At 32.7% G+C, this 23,104-nt stretch overlaps 1 protein-coding gene across 1 annotated transcript in view; it reads right to left on the minus strand.

Annotated features, from left to right (window-relative positions):
- The window catches only part of LOC143084108 (uncharacterized), a 66,167-nt gene that overhangs the window by 39,698 nt on the left and 3,365 nt on the right, over nt 1–23,104 (minus strand). The window contains exons 2-11 of the mRNA XM_076260515.1: nt 18,839–19,036; nt 17,173–17,179; nt 15,621–15,921; nt 14,955–15,078; nt 14,183–14,407; nt 13,088–13,297; nt 12,502–12,779; nt 7,896–8,049; nt 1,581–1,799; nt 649–802 (exon numbers count right to left, since the gene is read on the minus strand). Of these exons, the coding sequence (XP_076116630.1) occupies nt 649–802; nt 1,581–1,799; nt 7,896–8,049; nt 12,502–12,779; nt 13,088–13,297; nt 14,183–14,407; nt 14,955–15,078; nt 15,621–15,921; nt 17,173–17,179; nt 18,839–19,036 (1,870 nt within the window). The remainder of the gene's footprint in view (nt 1–648; nt 803–1,580; nt 1,800–7,895; nt 8,050–12,501; nt 12,780–13,087; nt 13,298–14,182; nt 14,408–14,954; nt 15,079–15,620; nt 15,922–17,172; nt 17,180–18,838; nt 19,037–23,104) is intronic.

Raw genomic sequence — 23,104 nt, forward strand, 5'->3', positions numbered from 1 at the left:
TCCGAAACAACCTTAACAAAAGCATTGTCAATGTGTCTATTCTAATTTTAGGAATTTAAGTGATATTGTTAATGAAAGCTGAATTATGAATTTTTGGTCCGCAATGCTCTTCAACTTTGTACTTGTTTGGCTTTATAATTATCTTAATCTCAGCGTTACTGATGAGTCTTATGTAGACGAAACAGCGTCTGGCGTATTAAATTATAAACCTTGTACCTTAATTAAACCACTGGGTCGATGCCACTGCTGATGGACGTTTCGTCCTCGAGGGTATCACCAGCCCAGTAGTCAGCACTTCGGTGTTGACATGAATATCAATTATATGGTAATTTTTATAAATTTCCTGTTTACAAAACTTTTGCATTTTTCGAAAAACTAAGGATTTTCTTATCTCAGGAGTAGATGACCTTCGCCGTATGTGGCACAACTGTTTTGAATTGTGGTTCCTCAATGCTCTTCAACTTTGTACTGGTTTGGCTTTATAACTATTTTGATATGAACGTCACTGGTGAGTCTTAATTATGTAGACGAAATGCGCGTCTGGCGTATTTAATTATAATCCTGGTACCTTTGATAACAATTTACCGTCAACGGGCATATAATTGAAGAAGAAAAATAATAAATATGATTTGTTAATTTACTATTTACCTATAGCAAACTGGTAATCCATATCAAACAATTCTTCACTATCTGAGAAGGCATTTAATGCCCAGGAGGCTACCAGATATTCTCCGGACAGGGATACAGTTATAGAACCAGCAAAATCTGGTGGAGTTGTATCCATGAAACATGGTCCCAATGTCTGGAAAAAAAATATTTAACACGAACAAATATTGATTGTTGTTTGCCCAGCATCAAATGGGAAATATTTATACATAAACAGACATTAAAATAATAGACATGAAATTAAATAAACTGTGAAATTATATTCATGATACAGTTAAAAACAAAACTAAAAGAAATAATTTGAAAGACTTGGAATGCGTTTGAAAACCAGTTAATATCAGTTTGAATTGCGTGTACATGTATTGCGTTTGTGTTTTTGTATTACATGTAGTTATGTATATTTTACTTTTAAGTCTAGTATAGAGTACATACATTTATTTTTAGTGATATTTTCTGTATTTATTTTCATTCAATTATAACCATCACTGTCAATTATTTGTGTCTCCTGTTTCAAGTTCAATATACAGCTTCTCTAAATTCACAAAGACCAATCCCGTATTTGACCTGCATCGCTATGTACAACTGTTTGGCTAAATATACGAGCTCTTTCAATTAAAAATGTCCAATACCTGATATGGACCTGTGTTACTGTGTAGACTTGATTGACATGTCAAACTATCTACAGGAAGTGGTTGCATGGCAAACTAGAAAATACTTAAATCCTTCAACTCAGCATTATCAAGCTGGCCACTTAATATCAAAGCATTTCTTTTTAAAGAATAGAATAATATCATACCCGTCTTTTGGACGAACACAATGACTGGCGTAGTCCATCAAATGATGTATGTTAAGAGGTTAACAACTATGTAATATATCTACTATAACAATACTTATGAAATATAACAAAGTCTCACTGTCAGTCCTTCTACATTAGATTTACTGATAGTTTTTAAAATGATGTAAATTTCAGTGGCATCAGGTATGTTTGCATGAGTTATCCTGACATGAGCATGTTGTTTAGTCGACTCAAACGCCATAATATCAGGTGCTGTACTTCCTGCTGTCGAGGAGAAACCAACTTCATAATCAAATATTTTGCCTGGTATATCTAAAGGCTTCCATGACATCTCTAGCTATAATACAAAAGCGTCATATATACAATAACAATATAGTCGGGAAAGGAAAGAAGAATGACGTATAGAATCCATAGATATTCGAGTGTAATTATAAAAACGAAGCAGCTTAAGGTTAATCACATAAACATATTACTCAGAAAGGTAAACGGATTTACATGGTCCTCATCCAAACAAAAAGGGATAAACAATTTTAATTATTTATTGATGAAATGATTAACATGTCATAACTACGTTTTTGACTTATTGGATTTTTCTCCACAGTTTTCAATATGACAGCATTATACAATACTCTCATACAAATGGTTAAGCTAGCCAGTTTTAACACTTTGTTCTTCGGAAAATGCCTGTATCAAGTCAATCAAATGCCAGCTGCTTTTTATTCTTTCTGTTGATTGAAACAGTCTTACGTTTCGTGTTGTCATAACTGCTGAATACACTTGTTTACATACCATAATAGCTTAAGAAAAACGTATACAAGTAAGTGTAGGAACACTCAGAAGCTTTTGACAAACTTAGACCAATAGTTGTAGGAACACTTGATTACATCCCAAAGAGAAGCTTTCGACAAACTTTGACCAATATTTGTGGGAATCAACACTTGATTACATACCAAACTACTTGAGAAAAACTTAGACCAATAGTTGTAGGAACACTTGATTATATACCAGATAAAAGCTTTAGACAAATTAGGCCAAAAGTTGTAGGGACACTTGATTACATACCAGACATAATTGAGAAAAACTTAGACCAATAGTTGTAGAAATACGCGATAACATAGCAGAGAAGCTTTAGACAAACTTAGACCAATAGTTGTAGGCGTTCTTGATCACATACTAGAGAATCTTTAGACAACATTCAAACAATGCTGTTGGGTACACATGACTACCTACTAGCGACACACGTTTGCCAATAGTTGTTAGTTTAAACATATTTTATTGTTCAAAATGACAAAAGGATCAGACACAAGTCTTACAACTTAGTAACGTCTTCTCCAAAACAAAAACAAAATATATACATTCATTAATGAACACATCAAATATTTCATACTAACAAATAATTTAAGAATATAGACATGAAAACAAAAGGAAACTTTTTGAAGCGAATCAATGGATTTTTATCGAGTGCATTTTTTACAGTATAAATAAGACACAAACACACCGAATAGTTAGTGGAATTACCTATGCGCAAGTTTTGTTCTTGTGGACATTACTTAAATTAGTGTGTATAGTTTTTATCATAATAAAGCGTGGGATCTTAATATATTATCCAATTTTACGAAAAGAATGTCAGCTGCACAATGGTAAGTATAGATTTGAAACTTATTCTTATATTCTTTCGTTAAAATCCATTGGATCGTTATTGCTAACAAAAACATAACAGTAAATATTCATCAAGATCATTCGATTATTGTCATTACATGTATAGAGAAATATTTTTAATCACATGTGTTGTAAACAGAATTAAGGTTGTCAATGCAGAGAAAAACGTTTGGTATTTGTTATATACCTTTGAACAGATAAACAAATATTATCATTTTCTTCAGTACTTGAAGCATCATCACCAAATAATAATAAATCGATAGTAATATTGACATTAAAGACATTAATTTCGTTAAACATCAGATTTCTCATAGCTGAAAAATTAATACAATATAATAGATATTGTTCAACATTTTCATTAATAAAACTACATGAACAATTTGGATTTTGTATCAAATTTGCTTTGAACATCTGTTACGCAGCTTAATGTGTATAACAGAATACAAACGATCTTCTTAAGAACCAAATCTCGGAGATTTATTATTTCTATAGTATAGTTTGTGCAAGTTTAATTTAAAAAGGGAAAATGCAGGAATATGTCTTATACTTAACATGCTTAAGTCTAAAGAGTTCCACAGTGCAATAGATGACGGAAAATAAGACTGTTGATAAGCTGATAAACGACTTACGGGAATAGTAATGTTTTGCCTGTTACGCAAATTATAATTATAAATATCTGATACTAAATCCGGAACCAAATCGTGTAAACGGTCTGGCGTTTGGTTATTTATAATCTTATAAAACATAGATAATTTTTTAACCTCCCGTCTGACGCTTAATTTTTCCCATCCCGTCTCTAAATAGATACTGTTCCGGCTAGAGTAACTTGTTAATCCCGTAACTATTCGAGCAGCCTCGATTTGGGTATTTTCCAACCAATCAGAATTGCTTGTCCACAGTTATCCCATACTTCTGACGAATACTCAAAAATTGGCCGAATAAAAGTCATATAAATTTTTTCCAAATATTCCCTATTAAGTCTAAATTTTAGTTTTCGTAAAACATTAAACTGCTTCGAAGTTTTTTCTATCAGCTTATCAACATGCTTACTCCATTTACAATCACTACTAAATATGACACCAAGATGTTTATGCGTATGATCTGGCTTTAATGTAGTGCCATTAAAATCAAAAGAAAAATTACTTTGTATTGTTTTCATACTGAATATCATAATATCTGTTTTATATGGGTTAAACATCACTATCCATCTTTTTTTACCACGCATTTAAATAAACAAGAACTGTGGTGATCAAATTTCTTAAAATGGATTCATTAGGAGCAGTATGACCTATTGAAGTGTCATCTGCAAAAAGCCTCCCAAATACAGAAAAACCATCAGCTATATCATTGATATATATCAAAAACAATAACGGTCCAAATACCGAACCCTGAGGCACACCGGCGTCTAATTTTCCAAATTTTGAATGTGAATCTTTTAAGACAACTTTCTGAGATCTGCTACATAGGTAGTTTTTTAACCAACACAGCCTCCCTTTATACCATATTTTTCAAGTTTGTATAGTAAAGCCTTAATCCAAACCGTATCAAAAGCTTTACTTAAATCAGCAATTGTAATGCTAGTTACTAGCTTATCATTTAGCGCCAATAACATTTTGTTGTTAATTTCAATTAATTGATGCGTAGTGGAATATCCTGGAATAAATCCAGATTTATACTTATACAACAGTTTATTTTCATGTAAACGGTTAAAAATATTTTTGAAAACATTTTTTTCTAATAATTTACTCACACATGACAATAAGGAGACATACCTGTAGTTAGAAGGTAGTGATTTGTCACCACTTTTGAATAATGGAATAACATATGCAATTTTCCATTGAAAAGGAAATACTCTATCATGAAGTCATTTATTAAAAAGTACACATAATGGTTTTGAAATTTCATTTCTAATTGCAAGTAACATTCTGTTGCTAACAATATCTGGTCCCACCGCTTTATTTGGATCAAGCGTGGAAATAATAGCAAGTACATCTTGTTCACTAACAATTATTTGCGAAAGAAAATCATGACAGCGATCGTCAAATTCCGGTAAATCTTTATTAGCATCATCTATATTAGAAATAGAACAAAAATATTTATTTAAAATTTCAGACTTTTCTATTCCTTCATACGCAAGGTTAAGTTATGATCCGGGTCTCTTAGCGGAGGAATATCGTGAGTTAGTCTGTCGCTTTTAATTAGAATTTTGATGGTCTTCCAATACTGTTTACAGTTTGCAACTTTTAGTTCATCCAAATTCTCGTTCATAGTCGCGTAAAAATGCTTTTCAGCTTGCTGTTTTAAATTATAAACTTTGTTCCTTTGTTGCTTATATTTATGTTCAGCAGATGTACTATTTGAACGCATAAAATTTTTCCGAAGTCTGTCCCTTTTCTCGTTTCCCGTCTCAAATTTGAATCAAACCAGACTTTATTATCACATCTTATCGTTACTTCCCTTGTAGGTATAAAATTGAGAATGGAAATGGGGAATGTGTCAAAGAGACAACAACCCGCCCAAATAAAAAACAACAGCAGAGGGTCACCAACAGGTCTTCAATGTAGCGAAAAATTCCCGCACCCGGAGGCGTCCTTCAGCTGGCCCCTAAACAAATATATACTAGTCAAGTGATAATGAACGCCATACTAATTTCCAAATTGTACACAAGAAACTAAAATTAAAATAATACAAGACTAGCAAAGGCCAGAGGCTCCTGACTTGGGACAGGCGCAAAAATGCGGCGGGGTTAAACATGTTTGTGAGATCTCAACCCTCCCCCTATACCTCTAACCAATGTAGTAAAGTAAACGCATAACAATACGCACATTAAAATTCAGTTCAAGAGAAATCCGAGTCTGATGTCAGAAGATGTAACCAAAGAAAATAAACAAAATGACAATAATACATAAATAACAACAGACTACTAGCAGTTAACTGACATGCCAGTTCCAGACTTCAACTAAACTGACTGAAAGATTATGATTTCATCATATGAACATCAGTCACAATCCTTCCCGTTAGGGGTTTAGTATCATACCATCATAACATATATGAGAAGAACATAACCCGTGTCATGCCAACAACTGTTTTTAGAATAAATGTGTTTAGTTCCGATGCAAAGACCTTATCAGTGACTCAATATTAACGCCAAAATATGCAATCTTTAATGACTTGACAACAGTATCGTAATTATATCCCTTCTTAATAAGTCTATTCAAAGTTTCTGAGGTGAATACTGACACCTTTGTGCTTTATAAAGAATATTACCATAAAAAATTGGATGTGAAATACCTGAACGTATTAGAAGTCTGCATGTTGAGCTATATTTACGAATGATGTCTTTATATCGATGATAAAATTTAGTAAATGTTTTGACTAGTTTGTGATATCGAAAACCCTGGTGTAATAATTTTTCAGTAATACATAAATTTCTCTCGTTAAAATCTAAAACATTGTTACATACACGAGCGAATCGTACAAGTTGAGATATATAAACACCGTAAGATGGTGACAAGGGAACGTCACCATCTAAAAACGGATAATTAACGATAGGAAATGAAAAATCATCCCTTTTATCATAAATTTTAGTATTCAGCTTTCCATTAGTGATATAGATATCAAGATCGAGAAAAGGGCAGTGGTCATTGTTAGTATTAGCTTTATTTAAAGTAATTTCAACAGGATAAATTTCATTAATATACATACTGAAGTCGTCATTATTGAGAACCAAAATATCATCCAAATATCTAAAAGTATTATTAAATTTGTTTATCAGATGTTGTTTCGATGGGTCTTTGCTTATTTTTGTCATAAATTGTAACTCATAACAATACAAAAACAGGTCCGCAATAAGTGGTGCACATTTAGTCCCCATTGGAATTCCGATAATCTGACGATATACGGAATCCCCAAAGCGAACAAAAATGTTATCTAGAGATAGCTTGAGACAGAATTCTTACAATACTGCTGCGTACACCTGACTACAAACCAGAGAATCTTTAGTTAAACTTAAACCAATGCTAGTTTGTTCACATGTCTACGTACCAGAGAAGCTTTAGACAAACTTAAGAATTTGTTATTCTCATCGGATTTTGTCTCATCCTAACACGCAAATGCTATATTAATAAAAATTTTAGTGAAATTTGAAGCAGCAACATGAACATCACTTGCATCAGAAATCAGATTTTCCCAATTAGTATCAAATATGTTTTGTTTCATCAAGTCATAATCCCCTCTTTTATAATCCCATATAGATCTAATATATGTTCAACTTTTACTAAAACCACAACCAATTGTAACATATGTTCCATCATGGTCACTTATACCTCTATCAATAGGAACACTTGATTATATACCAGAGAAGCTTTAGACAAACTTAGACCAATAGTTGGAAGTTCACTTTATCACATATCAGAGATAGCTTGAGACAGAATTCTTACAATACTGCTGCGTACACCTGACTACAAACCAGAGAATCTTTAGTTAAACTTAAACCAATGCTAGTTTGTTCACATGTCTACGTACCAGAGAAGCTTTAGACAAACTTAAGAATTTGTTATTCTCATCGGATTTTGTCTAATCCTAAATCCGTTTCTGTGTGTGTTACATTTTAATGTTGTGTCGTTGTTCTCCTCTTATATTTAATGCGTTTCCCTCAGTTTTAGTTTGTTACCCCGACTTTGTTTTTTGTCCTTAGATTTACGAGTTTTTAACAGCGATTTACTACTGTTGCCTTTATTTAAACCAATACTAGTTGGTTCACATGTCTACGTACCAGAGAAGCTTTATACAAACTTAAACCAATACTGGTGGGAGCACTTGATGAATTACTGCAGAATATATTGCCATCTACTTCTACCAAGCTGTCATTTTTGTCAAATCTCTGTAGAGGGTAAAGGTCAACATCACTCAAGGTTGTAGCTTTACTCCTGTCAATAATATTTTTCTGTTTAAGTATTATTAAGTATGCATGTTTTATAATTGAAAAAACAACAACAATAAAACAATAAAGCAATAAAACTCCTTCACAACTACATAAAAGATTGAATGCATATGCATGTTCATAAATTAAAGTTGAACTGTTACATACTGTTTTAAAGTATTTAAATCAAAGTTGTATGCATTAAAATTAAGCCTAAAAGATCAAATTTTGAGGATAGTATTTAATTAAAATGTTATTTTTTTAAAGGTTCGTTATCACTGTGTCTAAACCACACCGGCAAAAATTGTTCGGACTCGATGGTATCTAACATCCAGCACAATGACGAAACATTAGTACACAGAAGAAAGATAGGTTTCTCCTTATTTTCTTTTTTTTATGATATCGAAGAATTGAGAGCCCAGGTGGTCGTGTGGTCTAGCGGGACAACTGCAGTGCAGGCGATTTGGTGTCACGATATCACAGTAGCATGGGTTCGAATCCCGGCGAGGGAAGAACCAAAAATTTGCGAAAGCAAATTTACAGATCTAACATTGTGGGGTTGATGTTTAGACGAGTTGTATATACATTATGTACACAGCCATGTATCACCATCATTGATGGCGATCCGATGGATACATCTGTTGTAGGGTTGTCACTGACTCAGGCGTACTTATGAATATAATTATTTTCTGTGACTGTATCTTACATTAATTTGTAGGATCCTTTACTATAGATAATTTAGCTGATCTGTAACAATAACATCTTCATGCCTTATATATCATGTACTGTAGTACGCCGCTAGATTAAAACTGACGTGGAAAGGTAACACATGCCCACCGAAAGCTCTTTTTTTGAGAGCCCAGGTGGTCGTGTGGTCTAGCGGGACGGCTGCAGTGCAGGCGATTTGGTGTCACGATATCACAGTAGCATGGGTTCGAATCCCGGCGAGGGAAGAACCAAAAATTTGCGAAAGCAAATTTAGAGATCTAACATTGTGGGGTTGATGTTTAGACGAGTTGTATATATATATATATATATATATATATATATATATATAACTATTTTCTATTGTGAGATGCAATATTTTCAACAACCGTTCTATATTAACGGAGAAATAAGTAAAAATTCACTTCAAAATGACGAATTGAGTGAACCTTGCCTCGAAATTGTTGAATTTCTCGTTAAATTGTTCACATTGTACGGAAAGATAGGTACGGGAAGATAGATACTGACACGGAGATTGCAAAACTTGTCATTATGAGCATTTAAATACTTGTATCTCTGTGTATGGAACGAAAGAAATGGGTCATGTCAAAATGGAACTGGCCGGTTTCGTCAATGTTCACCACCCGGTTTCGTCATAGATTTCACAATGCATAACCCGGTTTGGTCAAATAAAACAAAATCATAATCGCCTTACATTTAATTGATAATTTAACTTCAGCTTAAAAAAGGAGTTTATTGGGTCGTTGGAAAACAAGTTCTTTCATAGGACAACGGCTTATTATTTATATAAGTCTCAGATTCAAATAAATAATAAGCAAACACTGAAATCCCTACTCTTATAGAACACAAATAATTTTAATGTTACTTTGCATTCAAAAATTTTTAACAGCAGAATAGATAGAAATGAAGGTTATAACGCACATTGAGGTTAAGGCTCTCAAATATGCGTTTTCTATATATGAATTATGGAAAATTATCTCGCACAATAGTGTGGCCACATTTATAAGTAATCTAATCATTCTATGTATGTAATCTTTTCTATGATCGTTAAAAATAAATCTTCTTAAGGATAAACGTTGATAATAAGACAAATGTATATGCATGCATAATCGACATAGAAAATGAATGTTTATAGGGAGAAAAGGATTACAACTACCATGCAGTTAAAATAAAATATATGTATCACTAATTCTAACTATGCTACTATGTATAAATTAGTATAATAGTCTCCGGTCATCGACAAAATTCAAAAATAATTATTTTGTTAACCCATGGAAGTAATATTAAAATATTACTTCCATGGTTAACCTTACTATAAAAAACGGGTCTGTACTGTCGCCATTGTGTTATGATTATCGTACACTGACGTTGGTCAATATATTTTGACAATATATACGGACAGACGGACTCAGTTTATTTCAAAATAGACGTAATTCGAACGAACAACTTTTACATACCGCCGAGCGTAGCGAGTCGAACAATATTTTCACTATTTTATTTGCTATATTTGTTAAATATATGAATCAATATAGTTTTGGCAATCACAGATGGGGTCGGGGGTTTAAAAAGTTTGCTGTGACCCCGTTTGTCAACCAAGATGGCCGTCATGACTAAAAAATAAACATAGGGGGACATGCAAGTGCATGATATCAATTATTTAAAAACAGCCGTAGACAGAAAATTCGAAAGGGTCATAATGATTATCTTTAAAATCTTGAGCTCTACCATTTATCTATTTACTTCAAAATTCTCACATTACTTCTTAAAGGAGTTATTGCATTGCCCTTAAATGACAAATTTGAAGGTCTCTTTTTTATCAATTTCTATCTATTATTTTCAAACATATAAAAGTAATATAGCAAAAATGATATAGAAGAGACGACAAGATATACAAATAAGTCGACTTGGCCAATATCCTTATAAAACTTATTGACCTTTAATTAAGAGTTTTTTTTCCATTTCTTTGCATTTTTACACGCCCGTCACAATTTTGACAGGACGTATTATTATGGATACATCCGTCCATCTGTCTGTACTTCCTTCCTTCCATCCGTCCGTTCCTCCATCTATCAGTCATGCTGTCCGTCCGTCCGTTCATCTATCCGTCTATCCTTCCGTCCAGCGTAAACATGTCGCACCGTAACTTGAGAACAGCTTATCTAATTTTCATGAATCTTAACATAGTTATTTCTTATAATGGTCAAAGATCTGTAAACTTTTTAGTGAAAATCAAATTAAATCTTTTAGAGTTACAGGACTTCGTTAAGTAAAACAGGAGTGAGGTTTTTTAAAAATGTCGCGCCATATGTCAAAAACGAATTATCATTATTGCATCAAACTTTACACACTTCTTAGTTATATAAAACTTAACTTCTGCATACTTTTTGGTGACGTTTTAAATTTTGTTTAAGCGTTATTTAGTTTTTTTGTAAAAAACAAAAAAGGGGGGGGGAACATATTGCGATGTATCTCAAAAGCTATATTAAAATAATATCATAATGTTATAAAATAATTAGATATCAGCGTTTGCTGTTGAGTATTTATATTCAATTTACAATTAGTTTGAAGATAAGTGAAATAAGGGATACGCCATTCATTAGGAAAATGTGTATTACTATAGTTACCTATGTCCAAAAGTGCCCGTTTAAAATAAATTTAAACACGCAAAGTTCACTTAACAATAAATATATATTCAAATTATTTCGAAAGACATTGTTCAGATCCGTGTAAACGTTGCTTTTCATAAATTGTTGGTTTTAAAATATAAAAAAACCGGGTGATATATATAGACGAAACCGGGTGATTGTGTAGTAAACAACATTGACAAAACCGGTGTATTTTAATTTGACATGATCCATTTCTTTCGTTCCGTACACAGAAATACAAGTATTGAGATGCTCATAATGACAAGTTTCAGTATCTATCTTCCCGTTCCTTTCTTTCCGTACAATGTGAACAATTTAAAGAGAAATTAAACAATTACGAGGCAAGGTTCACTCAATTCGTCATTTTGACGTGCATTTTACTTATTTCTCCGTTAATATAGAACGGTTGTAGAAAATATTGCATCTCACAATAGAAAATGGTTGTATATGTATATATATTCTTCGATATCATAAAAAAAACATAAGAAAAAAAGGAGAAACCTACCTTTCTTCTGTCTATTGATGTTCCGTCATTGTGCCGGATGGTAGATACCATCGAGTCCGAACAATTTTTGCCGGTGTGGTTTAGACACAGTGATTATGTGTAGTTTTTAAAACAAATATAAGATGTAATCACCAATACTAGTTTAATTATCTATAGGTTACATATAATCTGCAGCAAATATGATGTTGACTATAAAATAGAATTTGTCAGCTTAATTGTAAAAACACAGAAAAGAATTTGTCAGATAGACTAAAATTGATATTGACTAAAGAAGATCGAACCATAGTTTGTTCATAATTACAAATTATATATTTTATCTATCTAAGTATGTGAAGAAAACATGCAATGTTCAAGCTTTACATGCGTTTAGAGGTTCGTAACAACAAATTAAAATTCAAAAGATGTCTTCATGACAAACTACGCTTATCTAATTGAAACCCTAAACATGGACAGATGGCAGAGCAGTAGGAATTATTGATATAGAGGAAAATACCATTTCACGTCAGAAGTTTTGAAACCTCTATTTTTATATTTATATTTCTGATTGTAAGGGTCAAATCTGACATACATAATTTATACTTACACACATTCAGCAGTGGGATTTTGAATCAACCTCCGTACACGATCTGACCCAAGAATATAGTAACTGGTCTGATTGACATCTGTGACTAGCCCACCAGTAATGACTGCATCGTTGACAATCACCTCTTTTACTCCTGGTACAGAACTGTCTATAGTAACACCGTCTGAACACACTGGTTCTGAGGGGTCCAGAGCACGGTTATAGGCCACAACAGTAAAATAATAAGTGCCATCAACACTGACTGTGTGGCTACCAAAGTTATTGTATGTCTCAACAATCTGAAACATTATTTACATTTAATTTAGTTTAAATTCTATACAATTCATTTATAAGCTTCTTTGATTAAGTGTTTATGCACTAGGTTATTCATAACCTAAATTGCACTCTAGAAACCATCGCAATACGGATTTTCTGCTAATAATTACATTTGAAATTGTCCAATAGCAATCTACTGATCTTCTTTATTTGCTTTCCTTGTTTGTATATATATAGAAAAGAGTTTCAGGAAATTTAACCGCTTTTGATGTTTTTACATCCAATTTTTATGGCTGAGAAAACAAATCCCTTATAACAAGAGTCAACCTACATTTGTATTATTTATATCAAGATTAAAGGCACTTTTATCAGCACAGCTTGTATCAATTAAAAACTGGTAGAAAAACACCCCACTCTCTCTGTCAAAGAACTGGTCCCAGTAAGCATTTAGGTCCATTCCTTGTTGGTAGTCTATTTCTGGGTTTCCAGGTAATCCATCATGAACAACACCTTGATGTGGTGGACTTGTATCAACAGTTATCTGAAAGTGAGAATACACATTTCACTGAGTCATTGTGTTAACAAATGATTATATTAATAAAAATAAGTCATTGAATCTGAGCATTTCATAACATATTCTAAACTTGCTACAATTCCCTTTCTTTTATTTCTTTCTTACTAATTTATATGTTTACTGATAACTGCCAATCTACTGATTGCCCTTGGAGAAATCCTTCCTCCTGCAGATGCCAGTATAATGATTTTCATCTAGTTATAACAGTAAAATTGTTAAAGGGGCAAAATTGAAAAAAAAACGTAATTAGGAAGGGAAATGTAGTCTAGACATACTCCTATTAAGCTGAACTCTGGAATTTTAAGTTATTGTATCAACTCGGCAGTGACAGATAAGTCGTGTTTTAATGCATATTTTCACATAAGTTTCTAGTATTATGCAATAAAACAGCATGCCTGTTAACAGTAAATTCTTATTTAGATTTGACTGGTTTTATTTCAACTATATACATGTGATAGTACGACTGTGTTATTATTTACTTCATAAAGGGTCCTGAATTATGTTTTATCATTAAGTATGTGAACATCAATATAAAGTGGGAATACTTGAGCATTTTTCATTAAGTAAACCTGAATGATATACTAACTTTTTTATTGATAGAAAATTCATAGAACACATGTAAAACAGAACGTGTATCTTTCCTATTACTGACAGTATCTATTACTTTCATTTTTACTTATTTTTCCAGGAATTGGCAAGGTAACGTGCACGCAGATAGAATGATATGAGGTAAGCTAGCCACTGGTTGCTACAACAGTCTAGCAAAAATACACACCTACAGGTGACAAAGTACTTAAACTAAATTTGGACAAATAACTTAGCATATATTACTATGCATGTGTCCAAACCCACCTTTTTTGTTACGATTGTTTGCACAAGAGCTTTATTTTTCACTGCAATTTCAATGTAGTAATCTGAGTCATGATTTCCTCTGTCAAGACCGGCTTTCAATCCCCCATGTAATTTGATTTCTGGTTTCACTTGGAAGTGACGATGAAAACATCCCATAAATGGTGTACAGTAACAATTAGGTCCTCTAGGCTCGGCTAAATATTTGGTTTGACATTCTGTTAGGTTCTAAAAGTTAGATAACAAGACTCTATAAACTCCAAATATTAGTATAACGTTCTAATGAAAGAAACTTTATAATTCAGCTCTCGAACATCAATAAAGATGAGCTCCAAAGCATTAATACCCGCTTTAGATTTGACTGATAATTGAACTCATTAAAGGTTTCGAGGCAAAATGTCAACTTCATTCTAAATATATCTTTGCTCATTGTTGAAGGCCGTACGGTGACCTATAGTTGTTAATGTCTGTGTCATTTTGGTCTTTTGTGGATAGTTGTCTCATTGGCAATCATACCACATCTTCTTTTTTACATATCATTTTGAAAAATACGTCCTCTTTTTGATTGTTAGTGAAAAAGAATCATAATGGTTTGATAATAGTAGACGCTCTTCATATACTACAATATGATAGTTTAAAAACAGACAACAAGATAACATCTTCACACATATCTGAGATTCTTATAAAATTCTTTGTATATAAATAGTATAGAACGTATACAAATATTTAGGAGAATATACTATGAGGTTATGAAATTGTGTGTTTATCATGTTACATCAGCTTTGCCTTGTGCTGGGAGATCTTCATGGCCGTGCTCTACAAAAGTTCCATAGCTATCATAGAGTTTCCAGTAAACAGTATCTAACCCACTATGATCATCATATGCTTCCCACTCTATCCTGTAAAAATAATCTTTAATATCAACTAATACAAATAAGCTGTTTCTCAGACTAGACAGAAAATATTTATTGATAGAGTAAAGATACCCAAAGAAATTGAGAGTATTTAAAAAAATTACAATACAAAATAAAAACATCATACAGTTGTTAAAATCAGTCCTGAATTGTTAGAACCGTACATACCGCAATGAGACCATATGCGGCCAAAGATGAAATAGTATTGTGTGTCAAGATATAGCAAATACATAGACAAAATTATCGCATTGAACTTGGGGTTTTTATGGACAAATTTTTATATAATTGACACAATTGAAAATTCTCTTTGTATTTCAATACACATTTTGATACTTCACCTGTCAAATTTTGTAAAACTTGTAGATTGAAGCAAGCAACTAGACCAACTGATAACCGCTATTTTATTATCTAAAATGGTGGTACAGAATTAATCTACCTGAACTTCTCATGCAGTATTTAGAAGCAATACAGCTGTTCTTTATTGGATACTTTTATAATCATCTCAGTTTATCAACTGTTATACTTACGTCATTTCAGTAAAGTCCTCAACACTATGAACACTTATATTGACTCTGTCACCTCTGGTCAACCATAAATTTTCTATAATTGGAGGACTGACATCTCTATACACCACCAGAGATTCCATATTGGATTCTCTTAGGACATCAAAAGCTTGTACTGTTACATTTAATCTATCCCCATCCCCCCAGTCTACTGATAGACTGACAAACTCGTCATCCAACTGATTAGCAGGGAGGGATGTAAATATCTGGAAATCCTTTAATGTAGGATCGTGAACTTCATAAGCTACTTGGAAGTCAACAATACCTGAAATAAATGGCTTAATATAAATATTTATATTGCAACTAGTTGTGTTTATTTCCTAAATATAGTAACACAGCTATATTTTGTATAATGTCAATTTCATCATGGAACGCTTTCTCCACATTCAAGGGTTCATTAAGGGATGAAAATAGGTTTGACATTTGTGTTACGATTAAAAAAGATATCAATGTATTAGTTTAAGTTGCAGTATAAAAACAATATTAGGTCAATGTCGTAAAAATATAAACTTTTTTATACTCGGCACAAAACTGGGCAAGGGCTCTGGATAGAACCTCGCTCTTCTCCAATTTCTCAGCCTCATACAAAAAAGTATATATTTTTCATTGACCTAATATTGTATATACATAATGTTTTACATTTAAGTTCTGAAAAAAACTTGATTGATGTTACAACTTTACAACTGTTAATTCGCTATCGTTGTCTCAAATAAGAATACAACCTGTGAAACATACCTCAGACAAGAGAAGAGGACATTGTTGGAAATCTTAAAGGTTATCAATTAGACCAGATACATCTGGACTATTCCACGAAAACAACCATAAACTATTTAAACAATTACGGAAAGTCTTCTTCCGTGAACATTGCATAGAAGGGCACATGAAACTAAAAGACAAATTGAAAGAGGTGGTATTGCTTTTCTTATAAAAAAAGAATGTCTTACTTAGAACCAAGTATCTTGTCGAAAGGAGGGATTAATCCTACTTTGTAAACAAATCTCTCCGATCCGAACAAAAAATTCTGTGAAACTGACATTATCAACATGCTTGGTTTTTTGATTGACAACACACTTGTTACATTTAGAGGACGAACTATTGGCACTATTTGTCCACTTGTTTTTTTTTTTATTCTTTAGTAGCTGACGTCGTTCATACACTTCTAAGAAGAAAAAAAAATGTTAGCGAAATCCTTAACTTTACTTTCCGCTATATAATGTTCTCTCACTAATTATAAACAATAAACAGTTTGTTGACTATGATGAATCCATATATCCCAAAGAACTTGCGATGGAGGTTACAACAGATACAGTTAAGTCTGTCTCACAACTTGACTTACATCTAGAAAATGACAATAAGGGACGGTTAATAACAAATTTGTACAACAAAAAATATGTTTTCGGCTTTCCAATTGTGAACTTTTAATTTTTGTCAACATTCCAACAACACCTGCACACGGAGAATATAACTCCAAATTGATAGGAAATCAGTATTTTCTTGATAAAGGGTTGCTACTCACAAGTAGGCTATTCAACGAAGAGTAATAAATGGTAAAGTTGCAATCATCCCTTCGTAAATTTTACGTATGCCATGAAAAATTTATTTACTATTATGGAATATCCCTTTCATAGTTGATAGTGGATCTATTCATCATGTCTAACATGAACAACACGACTGTTGCCACTTGTTGAGCAGGAGCAGCTTACCCTTATGAAGCACCTGTGATCAGCCCCAGTTTTTGGTGTGGTTCGTGTTGCTTAGTCTTAGTTTTCCATGTTGTGTTTATGGAATATTGTTTTTTTTTGTTTTTTTCTTTTTTAGCCATGGCGTTGTCAGTTTATTTTTGATTGATGTGTTTGGATGTTTCTTTGGTATTTTTTACCGTTCTTTTTAAATGTGCATTAACACATGTTTACAAGATTATGCATTTAGGTGTTATTTCCTTTTATAAAAGTAACAAAAATTTTACAGGCGCATGGATTATTAAATTCATGACCACCTTGTTCACTTTAGTTTTTTAAAACTATTTATAATATATTCAAAAAGTATTTAAATTATAAAAGTTAAGTAATTGCTGCTTGAATTTATAAAAATAAGTATGGAATGTATGAATAGACGCCATAAAATCAACCAAGGAGACAAACTGCGGGGATCAAACAGAACAAAAAACCTTAGAATTGACCAAATAACAGGGCAAATGAGGTATAAGTGAAATGAAACATATCAGGCTAGCATGTTCCCCTTACGATCATTCAATGCATAACACATTGATGCCCTTCTGCTTACAATTAGGAGAAATGGATCAAAACATGTACCTTTAACCTTGATCATTGATACCTAACATGAGGCCGCAGACCTTGCAAGGAATCCATATACCACATATAATTGTCTTATTACTGATAATTGTTGAGAAATTCAAATGTTAAAACAAAACACTTGTCAATCTGTCACTGGACCATTGAACATGAGGTCAATGATAATTGACATATGTGGTTAGGAAATCTGCATACAAGGTTCAAAGCCTCCAGGTCTTTTCTTCTCTGACATATAAAGCTTAATACAAATAGTGTACGCCATCTTTGCGGCCGGATTGTAATTTCCATTTCTTGCACTCTAATTTTCTCGTAGGCGAGACTAAACTATGTAGATTACAATTTTTATGTTTTATATTTTGTTGACCAAACAGTCACTATATATGATCGTTCTGGTGGCTCTAACATTCTTGTCCAGTTAAAAATTGAACACTGTCAGGATATTTACATGTGCAACCCATCTCCAACGAAAGTAAAACTGAAGTATATTTGTATACTGATTCAAAGGCAGTCAAATTATTAGCATGCAAGACACTGATTGTGTTAGCGATGTTTCTGAGCTTACCAAAGCAAAACTGGAACATAAATGCTGCTCAATGTTGATTGTTATTTAAATATTTTGCTTTTATTATAAACGTTGACATAATTGAAATAAAATATGTCACTTTAACTTTTGTTAAAATCCTTATATTCTCAACTATATTTCATTCTTTCATATTTACCTTCCACATGGTGAATTGCTGTCTTAGTTCTGTTTCCATAGAGATCTTCATATATTGGGTCAGTTCCGGCAGCCAATGGTAGAACAGACTTCAGCCACCAAAGCGCACTATGTCGTGTATTTTGAAATCTTCCAGGCCAAATTATTTTTACCGAAGGTGTGTCCTCAACAACCCACAGGTAAGATGTATCTTTTGAAGCTGTTGGGCATTTCATATCGTCACCATGTAATGTTACCACTGATTCATTATCAAATAAAAATATTCCTCTACCAGTTTTGGAATTATTTGCATTATCAAAAGCTGAGAGATGAATAGTATACATTCCTGGCTCTGTAAGTGTGACTGTAGACTGTAAAATAATGAAAATGCACTTATTTCAATGGTAAAGAAGAGAGCATGCGAGAGAAACAGTAATTGGAGCATCGAGAATCCACATTACGTCTCTTATTACGGAAAATTACATGCATTACGTCCCGCAGAAAGTGACGTTTTACGTTTTTAGTGACGAATTCAAAGGCTTTACATCGCGTCAACTCCCTTGAAACTGTATCGGATACCTTTGAACCACTGGTGTTTACGCACAGTATACATCATTTAAAGAAAATTTTGAACATATGAAAATTTTGAAAATGTTTTTTTACACATTTCGCGCTGCATCTCAAAAACAATTTATAATTATTGCTTAAAACTTTACACACTTCTTAGTTATATAAATCTGAAGATCTGCATACTTTTTGATGATGATTCAAAAATTTTCAGTTTATGAAAAAAAGAGGGGGTTTTCACATGTCGCATCTCAGAAACTATGCCGTATCTCAGAAACTATTTATGATTATTGCATAAAACTTGTAAGTTAAGTTATGCTTAATGTCTGTATACTTTTTCGTCATGATTTTTCAAATCATTTTTGAGTTCTTGAATTTTTTTTTTAGCATCAATTTGGTATCATATAAAAGTCATGAGCCTGAATTACATTGGATATTAGTTGTTACTGTGTAAAACATCTGATTCACGTTAATAATTGTTTCATACATAGATAATTGTGCTTGAACTTTGTCACATGTCTCATGTCTCATTATTTTATAGGTGGCAATGCAGTTTGAGTATTTCTCATTTTGTCGTTCATATATATAATATGTTCGCAGTTGTTCTGCAGTTTAAATGTTATGTCGCGTATTACATTATTTGTGTGTGCGTTTCTCTGTGATGAATGTTCTTGCGTTGTATTTCTGTCAGGTAATTTCTATGTTAAAAGTATCTGAATGACAATCTTTTCTGGATTGTTGCATCACAGCACTTGTCTCAGAAAAAAACATTCCTATATACTTTGATATCTCGCAAGGTATTTTTTTGAAAAATGTCACATAGTAGTGAACTTCCGTTATGTATATCCCACTCAAACTTGTTATCACGTTCTAGTAAATCCAAATTGATTTGTCTACGCAATGGTGCATAAAACTCCTAAATGTATTGTCGGAATCATGCATAGCAGGTCTCCCAATTTATGTCATCCACAATAATTTTGTTCTTTATCAACTATATCGCTGAACATTTACCAGCACCTTTTACATGCATCTATCAAAGTCAACTATTCTAGAACACACCCGCGAAATCGCGGGCATATACAGCGTGTACAGCTTGTGAACAGTTGTAGAATAATTGTTTGTAAAAGATATTATGTATGGAGAATTTCATAAAAGGTATCAAAAGCCCTCTCCCTTTTTCCAAACTCAGATATTTTTTTCCTTTCTGTTAAATTCGATTATTTTCGTCTGGCCTCAGACTACAATTATTCTCCTTCTCCTTTGCTACAATGCATCTTTTGGTAAAAGTCAAATTAAATTAAAAATTTGCACCGCTTGAAACATGAAATAAATCACGGTAACTGTTTATATATAGACCATTATAAAATATGCTTCTAGGACAATTAATCAGTGCCTTCTCTTTTGAGAGCCTTATTAACATGCCAATGGTAGGATATGAATCTTGTATAAATGACTAAGACCGACAAAGGCTAATTTAAGGGGTGGTCGGAGGGGTCCTGATCCCGAAATCCCCGGCTTAAAATCATGAAATCCCGAGATGCAGAATTTAAAGAAATTCATATCCCGAAATCCCGAAATCGAAAAAATATATCCCCGGTACCCGTAAGGATCAATCCCCAAATGTGAGCTTACAATCAGCCGATCCCGACGTCCGGAAAAGGTCCTCTAATCTCTACCCTTCTTTCATTTTTGCCCTCTTTTGCCAAATCACTACTTTCACTTCAACAATAAATGTTTATGCCCCATTTATGGGCATTACTGATGTCAGTGCATCCGTGCGTTCCATTGGCGGATTCAGTGTTTATATTATGATATTTAGGATTTTGGATTAAAATCAATCGACCAAATCTTACCTGTATTATTACTGATGTATGTTTACATCTTATACATTATATATCAGTATTTTTAAAACTTTTGATACTGAGGAAGGCCATTTGTTGAGCCGAAATATTTGCAATTATTGTATAATTTATATCATCTGTTCAGTTTTTTCATCTTTGTGCGATGATATTCAATACTTTTTAGTGTTTTGTTTTCCATCTATTTCTCGGTATTGTTACACAATCTTTTAGATTCATATACTTCTTCCTGTTTGTGTAGAATTGTCAATTTTAATGATCCAATACCTATTAAGTTTACTGGTTGGTAGAATCTTATAGACTCTATATATTAAAGATGATTCATTTAACATCATAATCTCACTGAGGAAGGATATCTGTTATCAGAAATATTTATAAATAATTACATTTATAGTTATCGTTTTTGTATTTTGGAGTTGTTGTGTACACTTTTTTTAGGCGTTTATATAATTTATTTATTGTGTACATGTATCGTTACTCGTAACGATCCAGCACCCTTGTGGGAAAAATCGTTGACTACTATTCAGACGTTTTATATATATATATATGTGTGTGTGTCTTATAGTCAGTCTGATGACGGAATCAATATCCGGACTCCTTTCTCCAAAACTAACTCAATCTGACTAATCATAAGAATAGTGACAAATGCGACTATGCATCTTACCTATAGAACACAGAGGCATGCTGATTAATTTATCGTGGAAGGAAGAGAAGCGACACACAAAAAGAGGTCTTCTCGTTTAATAGTATAGATATCTTTGTTGTCATATCATTATAATACAAACATGAAGCAATGATTATGGGTTTCTCTATTCATTGGCTTTAGTTTATAAGTCACGGTACTTGTCTATCCCAAATTCATGTATTTGGTTTTGATGTTATATTTGTTTTTCTCGTGGGATTTTGTCTGATGCTTGGTCCGTTTCTGTGTGATTTACATTGTAGTGTTGTGTCGCTGTTCTCCTCTTATATTTAATGCGTTTCCCTCAGTTTTAGTTTGTTACCCCGATTTTGTTTTTTGTCCATGGATTTATGAATTTGAACAGCGGTATACTACTGTTGCCTTTATTTATCTAAAGTGTATTCAATCTTGCTTTTTCATAGATGTTGTGTCGATTGCATAGTTTTAAAGTATCTGAAAATCTATATAAAAAATTTTCATTTTTATAAAATGTACAGCTTCAAATATTGTAAATAAAGTAGTTTAACCGGCAGCTAGAAAAGATTTTTAAACAAGATCGGAAAACATCACTTGCTGACATAACTGCAAAGTTTGATGAAAAAAGGAAAACATGCTCAAGTGTTTAATCGTACTGTACGACAATGTTTGTGGAATCATGGATTTCTTCGGGGAGTGGACAGCAAACAGTTGTTGTCAAGTTTGGCAATCATATTATAGTGAATAGAAGAGATGGACAACTCAATGTTTGGGAAGTAAGGTTCTATACATAATTAATGAGCCTGAAGTGTATATCTGACGACAAGATGAACGAGTATACGTACACGTGTTTAAGAAGCAATGGAAAGGCTGGAGTTCAATATAGAAGTGACGAACATTTATTTGTGTTCAGGCTTTCTTCCTAATTGTTCCATTGTACGGTTTTAATTGCATATTTTTTATATTAAATTTTTTATTCAAATTAAGTTGTTGATTGATGAACTGTGCTGTTATTGCAGGATGATTGGAGGGGGGCAGAGGACGTAAAACTCACTTTTTTTGGAATATATTTTTTACTAAATTGTTTAAAACAAAATAGTCAACCTTTTTAATATGGAATAACACCCATTTAAAAAAATAATCCAGATATAAATGTTGGAGTTCATTTGAACTGTATGAGAAGGTAAATGCACACCATTACTGTGCAATATCTAGAAAAACAAAGAGATTTAGATCATGACATGTGCTTATTATCTATATTATTATTACTTTATAAAACTCATGGTATGTGTCAGTAGTGCATGGGCATTGAGCTCCAAGTGTGAAAGTTGTTTGGGTTCGAGTTGCTTTGTCTT

Source organism: Mytilus galloprovincialis, chromosome 7 (genome assembly GCF_965363235.1).
Source record: "Mytilus galloprovincialis chromosome 7, xbMytGall1.hap1.1, whole genome shotgun sequence".
NCBI lineage: Eukaryota > Metazoa > Mollusca > Bivalvia > Mytilida > Mytilidae > Mytilus > Mytilus galloprovincialis.